The sequence below is a fragment of the Anastrepha ludens genome, chromosome 3 (genome assembly GCF_028408465.1).
Source record: "Anastrepha ludens isolate Willacy chromosome 3, idAnaLude1.1, whole genome shotgun sequence".
Taxonomy (NCBI): Eukaryota; Metazoa; Arthropoda; class Insecta; order Diptera; family Tephritidae; genus Anastrepha; species Anastrepha ludens.
Genome location: NC_071499.1, coordinates 62,085,489 through 62,097,915, shown reverse-complemented (window position 1 = coordinate 62,097,915; position 12,427 = coordinate 62,085,489). Strand labels below are relative to the sequence as shown.

General features: G+C 37.3%; 1 protein-coding gene across 1 annotated transcript; it reads right to left on the bottom strand.

The window, feature by feature from the left end:
- Positions 1-262: 262 nt before the first annotated feature.
- LOC128856494 (uncharacterized) lies at positions 263-8,299 on the bottom strand. The gene is made up of 3 exons (XM_054091796.1): positions 8,087-8,299; positions 2,394-2,566; positions 263-2,323 (listed from the first exon to the last, which is right to left on the bottom strand). Exons 1-3 carry the CDS (start codon positions 8,223-8,225, stop codon positions 1,196-1,198), a joined length of 1,440 nt encoding a protein of 479 aa, XP_053947771.1. The 5' UTR covers positions 8,226-8,299; the 3' UTR covers positions 263-1,195.
- Positions 8,300-12,427: the final 4,128 nt, after the last annotated feature.

Below are 12,427 nucleotides of genomic sequence, written 5' to 3'. Positions count from 1 at the left end.
AACCATATAAATCTAAGAACGAGATAAAGCAATCAAAAACATTTATGATAACGTAATGACTTGCATTGTAAACTTCTAAATCAAAAGCAAACGCCTCTGGTCTTATAATTATTTGGTTTTGCACAGCACAAGAATTTGCGTGTTACTAAAATACCAGCAATAAATTCGGAATAATTTCCAGTTTGAGATACCCTTTTTCACTAACAATCAGCAAAACGATGTTGAGAAATTTTTCTATTATTGCTTTAGTAGATATCGTCGTAATCAACTTGGTCTTACTCAAGCATTTTTTATATGGAGAAAATGCATAACACCGGAAGAAAAAAAATTGTGAAAAATCAACGTGATTGCGGAGCTATTTTAAACTTGCACTTTACTATGCTAAAATTCAATGGGCTACAAAATTGTGTTGACGAGATTTGTTTAAGACTTTTAATTAAAAAATTTGATATTTCGTTGAGAATTTGTTGCATTTTTTATTATTTTACCAAGTTGAAAACTTTAAGTTACGTCTATGGTTATATAAAAAAGGAAGAAAAAATAAATAAATAAACAAGAAAAAACGGCTTTCTGTCACCCTGCTATTATTTTTTGTACAACGCTTGATATGCAAAATAAAAGTAAACACCACAGTTGCGCATATCGCTTATAATTTATCAGTTAAAACTATATGTATTTTTTTCTACAGCAAACTAACTTCATAACATGCATGCATACATACATACATTAGGTAAATGCAAATATAAATTTATAATCGAAAAACAAAAGAATTAAGCCACGAACTCGCTCAAGTGAATTGGCAAGCTCCTGCAGCTTTGCAGCAAAATTTGTCATAAAATTTAAAATACAAATTGCTCAGGCAATGCCACTTTGTAGGTGGGCGTAATCTGATTGAGTATCAGTATTTGGTCATAGCATGTGCGTTGGTGGCACATGTCGTTGCTTTCAAATTTACTGTTAATCATGCAGTTAGCAGCAATTACATTAACTTTATTGATCTCGCATGTCAAATGAAATAACTTGACATAAAATCCATATGTCAAGTATTACTTTTTAATTGGCAAATATTAGTTTTTAATTGGCCGCAATTCAATGTTGTTGTGTGTGTACTTAAATGTATGTGTGTATGTAAAACATTTCACAATTTCATTTCGTTCTCCTTTCGCTTTCATACATTCTTTCTTTCCTCTGCAATTTAGCAGCACTTCAAGTGCAATAGACTTCTAAATCGTATTTGTGCTTCGCCCAGCGTTGTCTTACGCGTCTCTGGCATTGTGACACAAAAGCCCGCAAAGCACAGAAGCATCAATATGCCGACCGCGAATGCATACATAGACATGGAGTAGATGTTGAAGTGGAAGTTGCAGATGACAATGATGTGTATCGCCTGCTGCACTGCCAGACACCCAGCGATAAAGTACGGCTTCAACGTCATCGGGAAAGCCTCACTCAAGTACACCGAGGAGCTGGGCGCATACAATCCCGCAAAGAATTGAAAGACCTGCGATAGCACACAAATCACCGACATGTGGTACTCACTCCTCACGCTCAACTCATCATCGTATTCTCCGCCAATGGCGATGGACAGCACAGCGGTGCAGAATAGCGCCACCAATGAGACCATTTTCCTGCCTGTCACATCGAACATATATAACGACGAAAAGGTGCCACCAACGCGTAATATAACAAAAACTATGGGCTGCCACTCATAATCACTCAACACCACCAAATTGGCCCACTTCATTGCCTCGTTCATCGGCAGCGAAAAGCCAAAAGCAATCATGCTGCGATAGAGCAACAAACGCAGCAGCGGACTCTGTACCAGCGTGTCGCGCCATTCCACCGTCTCCGTCTCCACCACGTAGGCCTTCTGTTGGTCCAGCAGCACTTGTAGAGCGCACGGTGCCGCATACTCTGGCCGCTGCAATTGTCGCAAGCAGTTGAGCGCGCGCGCATCATCACATTGGTGTATGAAGAAGATCGGCGATTCGACAATGAAATGCGCACAGCAAATGGCCAATACGCCGAAAATAATGGCAATAATTCCATGCAACCGATCCGCAGCAAAGTCCACTTGAGAAGTCCATTGCGACGTGTAAACCACTTGAATTACAATGCCGACAGTCATACTATTTTGTTCTAGCCACAGGCAAAAGCCACGATTTTCGGTGGCCGCTATTTCGCTGGCGTGCACAAGAAATGCCAATGTGGTGCAACCGATTGCGATGCCGTTGATGTAACGCGCTGCCAACACGGCGCTATAGTTGTAAGGTACGCTGGTGAAGATGATGCCGCCAATAATCACCAGAATGGCGCCGAACAACTGCAAAATGCCAACTGATCGTTGATGAGCAACAAATCGCATAAAATTTGTTATTTGATTCTAAACTTACCATAAAAACGCGCTTAGGCACAGCTCTGATTAGCGGCGCTGCCAGTATTGCGCCAATTATGAGGCCAATGAACCAGGCGTAACGTAATTGCATTGTAGTGGGTATGTGGGTGTGTAAATTCCAACCGAGTCCGAATGCCATACTCATACCACCCGGCACGAAGAGAAGGGCGCCTAAAATATAGAATTTCGTAATTATTTGCATATACCTACTTAACTGTTTGCGTAGCTATCAATGAAAATCAAATAAAAATTGGCAATAAAATAATATAAATAAAGAATTTTTGTAGGAAAAGTTTGCCTTAATGCGAGACTTATTGGATAAGAACTCTGATTGTATACTTATAACGGGTGATTTTTTAGCTATTATCTGTTTAAACAGTTGGTTTAAACAGCTGACGCACGTTTCGTGTTTTGTTTCACTGTCAAACGTCTTCAGTTTGGTCTATAATTTAACCATGAATCGTCTTACAAACGAACAACGCTTGCAAATCATTGAATTTTATTATAAAAATGCGTGTTCTGTTAAGAAAGTTTAAAGTCGAAACATTTACTTTCAACGACGAAGCTCAATTTTGAATCAATGGGTACGTAAATAAGCAGAATTGTCGATTTTGGAATGAAGATCAGCCAGAAGAATTGCAATAGCTACCAATGTATCCCGAAAAGGTCACCATTTGGGGCGGTTTAAGGGCTGGAGGTATCATTGGACCGTACTTCTTCAAAGATGCTGTGAATCGTAACGTAACTGTGAATGCTGAGCGCTACCGTCAAATGATATCCAACTTTTTTTTGCCCAAAATGCAAGAGGTTGACTTGCATGACATGTAGTGTGTGTGTATTCAGCAAAACGGTGCCACATGCCACACAGCACGCGTAACAATGGGCTTGTTGAGACGCGAGTTCGGTTAACATTTTAATTCACGTTCGGGACCTGTCAATTGGCCACACAGATCGTGCGATATAACGCCTTTAGATTATTTTTTGTGGGGCTATGTTAAAGCTCATGTCTATTCCGACAAGCCTGCTTCAATTTACGCATTGGAAGACAACATTAAAGCATTTATATGTGAGATACCGGCCGAAACATTGGAAAGAGTATGCCAAAATTGGACTAAGCGGATGGACCATTTGAAGCGCAGTCGCGGTCAACATTTGCATGAAATAATCTTCAAACAATAAATTATGTGGACTGTACTATCGATTTAAATAAAAATTTCATGCATTGTTCTGAATTTTACGTGTGTTTTTTTGAAAAACTTTCTTATAGCTCTTAAAAAATCACCCTTTACTTTTAGTCGCCTGAAAGACGATTGATTTCTTTCAAACAGAGTCTGATTTTATATTTTAATTTTTGAATGTAATCCTCCGCTGGTTCCAAATTCGCATTGGCTTTAATTTCCTTGGATATTTACTTTAAAGAACCAAAAAAAACAATCGTCTCATAAAGAAAATGCGCAATGCTGTAAGGGAAAAAAATTAATGGGATTTTTTAATGCCTATAAACTTCCACTTCGTTATACTAAAATTTAAAAAGCTATAAAATTGAATACGAAAAATATTTCTTAAAATTATAATTAAAAACTGAGGAATTGGGAAGAGAAGTTCATGGCATTTTTTACATTCAATTTTACAATTGGATTTTATGGCTTTTATTAGGCAATGAGCTATACTTTTATAAAAAACAAAATAAGAAATATTTCAAGCAAAATCACGAAAAATAATTCAAACTTGTTAAAATTTTGTGGTGTTACCGATTTAACGCGGGCTGTTTATAAATACCGTGCCCCAAATGCTTAATAGTTAAACGCTCACTATTCATCTTTGAAACAGAGTTTTGGAACTATATAGTAAATTAATTTGGACTTGGCTGGATGCTTCCCTAAAAGTTCTAACGTTCCATTGTGCTATTCATGTCCTGGTACGACATGTAATGGTTGACGGGAGCTCGGTGATTTTTTTCGAAAGCTTCTGCTACATCGGCAGAGGCGTAGCAGATAAAGATGTCAACTGCATGCTAAACACAGCAAAGGCGGCGTTCGAGCGCATGCATACAGTATGGGCGAGTTCGCAATTCTCCAGGCGCTCTAAACTTCGAATATACAGCACATGTGTGAAGTTGGTACTGTTGTACGGAAGTGAAACATGGCTGGTCTCTAACGCCATCACATGGAGGCTACAATCTTTCGTCAAAAAATGCCTCCGCATCATCTATATCATATTCCGGCCGAACATCATCAGTAACAACGCACTGTGGAGATCAACGAATGAAGAACCTATCCTATAACAAATCAAACGCAGAAAGAGGCTATGGATAGATCATACGATTATTATATTTGGGGGCAATCAGAGTTTGGAGCCTATTGATCTTAATTTCTCATAAAGGTATTTGGGAGTTTTTAATTAAATTAGCTTATACATAAATATACAATTTCTAGTCACTAGCTAGCCAAAATGCTGCATCCTAGAATTGTTTTCCATAAAGAAAAGAGGTCATATATTTGAGACCAAGGACGTAGCACGTAATATTATCAATTTTGTGAGATAAAGTAGAGTCAAGGTTTACGAGCTCAGAGTATGTGGGGAGAAGTATGAGTATAATAGCAAGCTTTCTTCTAGTCTCTAATGGCACAAGACATAGTAGACTGATGTCCAAAATAGGGGAACGAACACAAATGAAAGGAGAAATAATGACGACTACCACGCTCTCCCTTCTCTTATACAGAGCTGAACTGTGGGCAAATGCGCTAAAGGCAAATCACCAGTGTAAGCTCCAAGCATCGGTACAACGAACGGCAGCTCTGAGAGTTGTGACTGCCTACCGAAAAGTATTAGCGCCAGTTGTTCAAGTGATAAGCGGTTCAATACCTATAGACTTGCAGGCCTTTGAGAGGCAAGAGTTGTGGGCATGAAAGAACGAAAGGAAGGAAGAAGAAGTTAGCAACCGTGCAGCGCACGAAATAAAAGTCGAAACGATAAGATTATGGCAAGCCTGCTGGAGAAACGAAACACGCATTAGATGGATGCCCAGGCTTATAAAAACGTCACTGCATGGTAAAGCAAGAACTTCAGTGAAGTCAATTTTTATACAAAACAAATGCTGTCGTGGCAAGGTTATGTCCAGAAATACCTATTTAAAATAGGGAAATGCGAACACCCCACAGACATATACGGGGATGCCACCGAAGATGATACTGAACACATCTTTTCCAATGCATGCATTGGGAATAAGAACGTCGAACGTTGGAAAATGCTGTCGCTCACATAACCACTGAATATAAATATAATCAACAAGATGCTAAGCAGCAAGGCAACGTGATAAATCATCAGTGGCTTCGCAGAAACAAATCTCCGGGTAAAAGAGCGAGACCTGAACGTAAGCACACAAGTATAGACCTTGTAATGAGGAAGCAGGAATGCCATTCTGAAGTAATGCGAAAACGATTCCAGAGTTGGCGACGGTTACAAACGAGGGAAAGGTTTTTAGTATCCGAACATACCATTGCTGCGACGGCAGCTTTGATGATGTATTAGGTATTTTAAACCCTCTCATCCGCACACAAAAAATATAAAAAAAATTCCTTAAACCACACCTGAAACTCTTAATCTACGTAAAACTGAGTACACGCTACTTACAGCTTTGTTTAAATGATCAGAACAGCTCAACGCAAAATTAAAAACAAAGCCTAAATTTTTAATTTTGTTTGTAAACATCAGGGCGCTATTACCGACAAGCACTTTAAGAATATCTTCTAATATGGGCAAGACATATGACTTGGCTGCATTAAAGCCAAGACAATTATCGTGGGCCTATTGTGATGATGTATTGATGCCAGGTCACTATTAATTTTAAAACACAAATCCTTAACTAGACCAATTCTACTGGACAAATACAATTGAATGTCATTCATATAAGCGTGAACATTCACAAAAATACTAAATAAATGGGGGCCAAGGACGAAAACTTGCAAACTTGCGGTACACCAGAGCCAACAAAACAAGACGTAGAGGAGTCAGCCCTACGTATTATCGTTTGAGGCCTTCCTGAAAAGTAGCTGATCATAAGCTTGATAGAACCATCAGAAAATCCAAAAACATACTTAAGCTTTTTGCTACAAAGGTCATGATGTACGGAATTAACTGACTTATAGAAATCTAAAAGGCCAAGAAGCCTAATGTCATCCATCAAGTATTTTGTATCCCAGCCGTTAAGTCTAAACCAAGACTGCAGTAAATTATTTTCCTGAAAAAATATCTGAAATTCGCCTTGCCATCAGCGACTCGCACACCTTCGAAAAGTCTGATAAAACGCTTACAGATTTATAATCACTAGGGCTAGTAAAATTGCTCTTTTTGGCTACAGGAATGATGGTAGCCTTTTTCCACTAAAGTTGTAAAGTAGTGATTAGTAATATGTGTTAGAGTGCCTAGAATAAATGGAAGCAAACTCATCTTTTAAACGAGAATCGTTAATAAAATTTTTTGCTGGAGAATTACTGTTTTTGCAGATGGTAGTAAAATAGTCATTAAGCATGTCAGGGTCACCATTAAAGCAATGAATGCGGCTGTACTACGATCAAAGGTTGCACAGGAATGCCGAGCAGCCCTAAATGATGATAGTGGCGTATTCAAGGTCAGCCTTATTTGGGTTCCGTGGCACAAAGGCACTAATTGTAAGGCCGCACATAAACAAGAAAAAGACAAAGGAATTGCTTAGCCTCTCAAGAGATGAAATCTCGAAGGTCATGGCTTGTATAACCGGTCATTTGCTATTTGGTGGGCATTCCATGAGACTAGGAGTTTTCTCCCATGAGTATTGCAGAAGCTATAGAGATGAGGAAGAGCAGGAAACAGTCGAGCACTTCCTTTGCAATTGTCCAGCCTTAGCTAAAATCAAAGCAGGTTGTCTAGGCCAATACTTTTTCAATTGTATTACGAAACTATCTGGCGTGGGTATTGGACCAATCCTACACTTCATAAAAGCCACTAAATGGCTTCATGAAAATAAATAAATAAGGTTCCCGTGTCGCACAATGCTATCACAATGGACCTGTAAAGTCTTAGTAAGTTGATCGTACGGACCGACTACCACCATAACCTAACCTAACCTCTATCAGGGTTAATTTTACACTCAGGTTGTAATTTTCCATCCACATTCAGGTTTTGGAAATTACGCCATAAATCTTTAGATGGTGACGAGGTATCCAATTTATCCATAATCAGTGTTGGCTCTTCTCCGTTTTGTAGACAATTTGTTTCGAGTTTTTAAAGCTAAACGGACTTTATTATTGTAACATGGACAAGATCTATTCATAGGGCAGGGTCTTGATTGTTAAATAGTTCAGTGAGGGATTTATTTAAAAAGGCAAGTTGTGCATCAGGAGCCTTATATAACCGACCTTTATATCAGTTAACGTTTAACTGGTCGGCGAATGGATCATTATATTTTCTTCCGAAAGGGTGATTAATTTTGCGCCACCTTGTATATACATTTCTATGTTCGATAATTAATTTCATGTTATTGAAATAAAAACAAAAATAAACAACTACTCGTATAATATTTATTCCAACTTCTGACCGATCCAGCATTCTTAAGTCGATGAATCATTCACACACTGCGCACACACTCACATGTGAGCGTTAATTTTAATATAAATTATTTAAACAGTGATAATATTTTTTAACGCATATCACCTGACAATAAAGCCATCCACTGCTTCACTGTGGGATGGTAAATAATTTTATTTTTCCGCTGCGGAAAAGGATAAGCATTTGTCGGTGTCACCGATGATTCATTACTACAAATCATCTCCAATTCCGTATCCTTAGCCATCAATTTAGAAATATTGATTTTTGTATTAAAACTCCCAAACTAACTAAGTGTTTTTCACGTTCCACAGGGTTTGAATGTTGTAAATCAACTAAAATAAACTTTTTGTACGTTCGCTTCCCGTTACCACATTTACCTACATACACACATACACTCATTCATACATACATTCAGCAAAGGGTATTAGACGTTATCAAAGCGGTCGATAAAGTGGGATGAATGTGGTATTAAGTCGAAATGACAAATAACGGTAACGAAGTACGAGTAATGTAGAGGAGCTATTGTACAAACTCTTATCGATTTCTGAAAACCAAACAAACAAAAAATAAGACTATCGAAATGTTTAGCTGCGGAAATATATTGCCTAGATACAAAAGCGTGATATGTCGCAGTGAATTGTACAGAAAAGTGGCCAAAACAAATGACGAAAAAGACGCCAAATCGTACACAAAACAAATTAATCAACTCAGTGCATGTACTTACATGCATACAGAGTTGCCAGAGTTAAATTTGTTTGGCAAAATATTATTTGGAAACGTAAAGTGATTTTTTTACCAGAAGTAGATCTATTATTTTGCTCCTCATCAATAAGGGAAGGGTTCGCTTATTTCAAATTTTATTTCTGCCAATTAAGCTGCATTCTTTTGCAAGTCGGATGCAAAAGAATAGCATGTGAATTAGCCTATAATGTGGAAAACAACAACAAAAAATAACTTACTTGATATAAAGTAACCGGTTCGAGTTGCAAACGTTTACCTATATATGACCTGGTTAATAATATTACAAATTAAAAAAAATAAGAGACTAATGTGAATGTAGTTTGAGAATTTCAGCAAAGGTCTAGCTACTAGAAAATAATATAAAATGAAACAGAATGGAGCAACTAACATATAATTAATATTTTATTTAGAATTAAAAACTATATTTACTAAAGATTCTTTGTTTCAAAGATCATTTCGTTATATTCGTAAAGCGATTTTGGGCGTTCTTTCCAGGTCGGTTGCAAAAGAACACAGCTCTAGTAACAACAAGCAACGTTTTTCCATTGGTTAACTAAATGTTTTCTTCTTCTTCTTGATTGGCTCGATAAACGCTTACGCGATGTTGGCCGAGTTTAACAAAGCGCGCCAGTCGTTTCTTTCTCATGCTAACCAGCGCCAGTTGGACACATCAAGAGAAACCAAGTCCTGCTCCATCTGATCTTTCCAACGCCAATGAAAGGACGCCTTCCTCTTCCTCTGCTACCCTCTGCTGGGACCATATCGAATACTTTCTGAGCCGAATCGTTTGTATCCATTTGGACGACATGACCCAGCCAACGTACTCGCTGCCCTATGTCTATGTATGGCGTCGTAAAGCTCGTACAGCTCATCGTTCCATCGCCTCCCAACGTGCAAAGGTCCAAAAATCTCCGCAGAATCTTTCTCTCAAACACTGCAAGGGACGCCTCATCAGATGTTGCCATCGTCCAAACTTCTGCGCCATACCTTAAAACGGACATGATGAGAGCCTTGTAGAGTGTTAGTTTTGTTCGTCGAGAGAGGACTTTACTGCTCAGTTGCCTACTTAGTCCAAAGTAGCACTTGTTGGCAAGAGAGATTCTACGTTGAATTTCAAGGCTGACATTGTTATCGGTGTTAATGATGGTTCCTAAATAAAAAAGTCTCTTACAACCTCGAAATAAAAACAGTCCATAGTGACGTGGATGCCAATGCGCAAACGTGCCGACTCTATGTTTCATAATAAGAGGTACTTCGTTTTGTCCTCGTTCACCAGCTGACTCCTTCGCTAAATGTTTTATCAGCACATAATCGGTATATGGCTAAACAAAGAATATCTGTCAGTGAGTTTCTGATAAAGTTAATCGACCGCCGGCTAGATGCTAATTGAAAAAAAAATTAGAAAATTGGCAGTTGATAACACTAGAAAGAATATTTGAAATTTTTTTTAGCGATCGGTTTGGAATTGATTTTTTTTTTTTTTTTTTTGTTAAAATAATGGAAATCACCTTTTATGAAAGCACGAAAATATCATGCAAAGGTTATTTTGTTGCTTACTCGCACACAGCGTAACGCTTCCCTTCTCCTAATTTTAATCACATTGGCGTGTTGCTGGGCTGTTTGTTTAAGAGTTTGAGAACTTAAGACGATAATACAAAACAGAAATATTCTTGAAATACATTTTTTTATTATAATCTGGTAGGTAATTTGATTGCATTTATTATTTGAATATGATATCCAACATGCGTCCGCGGCGGTTACAAGTTAGATGGTCCTTTCGATTAGCCCACTTTTTGACAACTTTTTCCAATAAATCTGGCTGTATCTTGAATATTGCAATAAATCGATTGTTAAGCGAGCTGTGTCGCAGTTTGGAAGCATTATTCTGGCCTAACGATGACTTGTCAACACAGTTATCGATCTCGATAGTTCACATGCAACTAAAAAAACACCCGATAACAGAAATAAGCTTTCTTTGGAATTCAAAGGTCAATTTCATTTTTAGCCTCCATCATTAAGGGGTTACATACGTCCAGCAGCGCCAAAAATGCGCTAAAAGAAAAACTGTTTTTAAAGGGATTACAATAGAAATAAATATAAAAAAATTGTATATGTTGTTTATTAGTACTTAAACTTTATAAAAAAAACATTGCTCCACGGTCTGCGGGATTTCTCCTTGAAATATTGATGGATCAGTAAACAGTAAAAAAATTCTTGTAAAATAAAGTTGTAATTATAGTCTGTCGAGCCGGATTTTTGAATTTCGAAAAATTTTGCAATTTACGGCATTTTAAAAAAAGGTATGCGTTTTAACTCATAAATGTCACACTTTAATCATGTTTATAAAAATTTTCAATAAAAATATAAAAAATCAAATCTATAGAAAAAACACTTTCAAATATTAAAAAAAAACTGCATCAAAAAATATTAAAAGCTGTATGTGTTATCATGCAGGCCGTGCCGGAAAAAGTAGTAACACTTTTTTTTTTTTGAAAAATCAAAGCAAGAAAAGCAGTTAAGGAGCTGGTAAGCCCACAAAACGATAGAATAAATTATGTAAACGAACGGCAGATATTTTTTTATGAGGAGCCTTTTCAAGGCAGAAATACAGTCGGAGTTCAGCCACTACGAAAAAATAACGCACTCATTTAACATATTTTTGAAAATTGCTGAAAATGGAATAACTGCAAAGTTTTGATATATCTGCATATTTATTCAAGTTACTAAATGCGCATCGAAACGTGAAGACCTCACACAAATTTTAATAAACCAATTTTGGCAACCTTTCACCGCCTCACATATCTTCGTAAATATGTACAAATAAAACTTCAAATGCTTAATCGTAATATAAAATAATTTCAAATTTGACTTACCACATTTCAATTCCTTGTAAGCACCTCACGCTGTGCATTAAAAAAGCTTTACAAATCCATTATCACACAAGATTAACACGACAGCAACCTTAGGCTTTGAACCTTTATTTTCGGCTACGATTTTCCATTTCTATTAGTGCCGATTGATACTCGCGCTTTGTGCTTTGAGTGTGTGAAAGCATTCTAAATTGTAAATGGAAGTATGTAAAATAGCATTCACTTGATTTTGATGACCGTAAAGTTCAGTTATGGCCACTACTCAATCGGGCATTCACTCTCTCACTTACACACGTCTGTACGTGTTTGTATGAAGATGTAAGCTGGTTAGTTGGCTGACGCATTCGCACTCAATGTATTTAGTTTTGCTTGTCAAATAAAAGACTTAATTGTTCTGACTCTTAATTGCAGGCGAAAAGTGATTAATGAGCTGCCAGATAAACGACGAAAAACTATAGAGCTCGGCAAAGCGAAAAGGGTTTGAGAAATTTCGAACTAACAGGCAAACTTTAACACTCTCTTTTACTTATGAGCTAATGAATTATATTAGCTTCGATGAAGTTGAAAATTTGACCTTTCTCGGGCAGAATGCATAATCTTGCTTGCTTAAGATATTCTCAAAACAAAAACAAATACGTATAACAATTCACTAATTTGCGCTGAACTGCAACGCTTTTTTCGCCCATGACATTTAAGTCAAAATAATTAGGTGCGACAGAATAAATGATGATAATCAATTTTGTGTGATAATTGGTTACCTATAATTAATGCCTTTAGTTGTGCTAAGCACTACAATTAAATCTGGGAGTTAAAAAGTTTTTAACAAATCACGAAT

What these genes read in the sequence shown, in the direction of transcription:
- LOC128856494 (XM_054091796.1), bottom strand. Translation starts at nt 8,225, where the DNA reads ATGGCTAAGGATACGGAATTGGAGATGATTTGTAGTAATGAATCATCG. An exon ending in GTGGATGGCTTTATTGTCAG is followed by an intron (nt 2,567 to 8,086) that starts GTGATATGCGTT and finishes TCTATATTTTAG; the next exon opens with GCGCCCTTCTCTTCGTGCCG. An exon ending in TGCCTAAGCGCGTTTTTATG is followed by an intron (nt 2,324 to 2,393) that starts GTAAGTTTAGAA and finishes GGCATTTTGCAG; the next exon opens with TTGTTCGGCGCCATTCTGGT.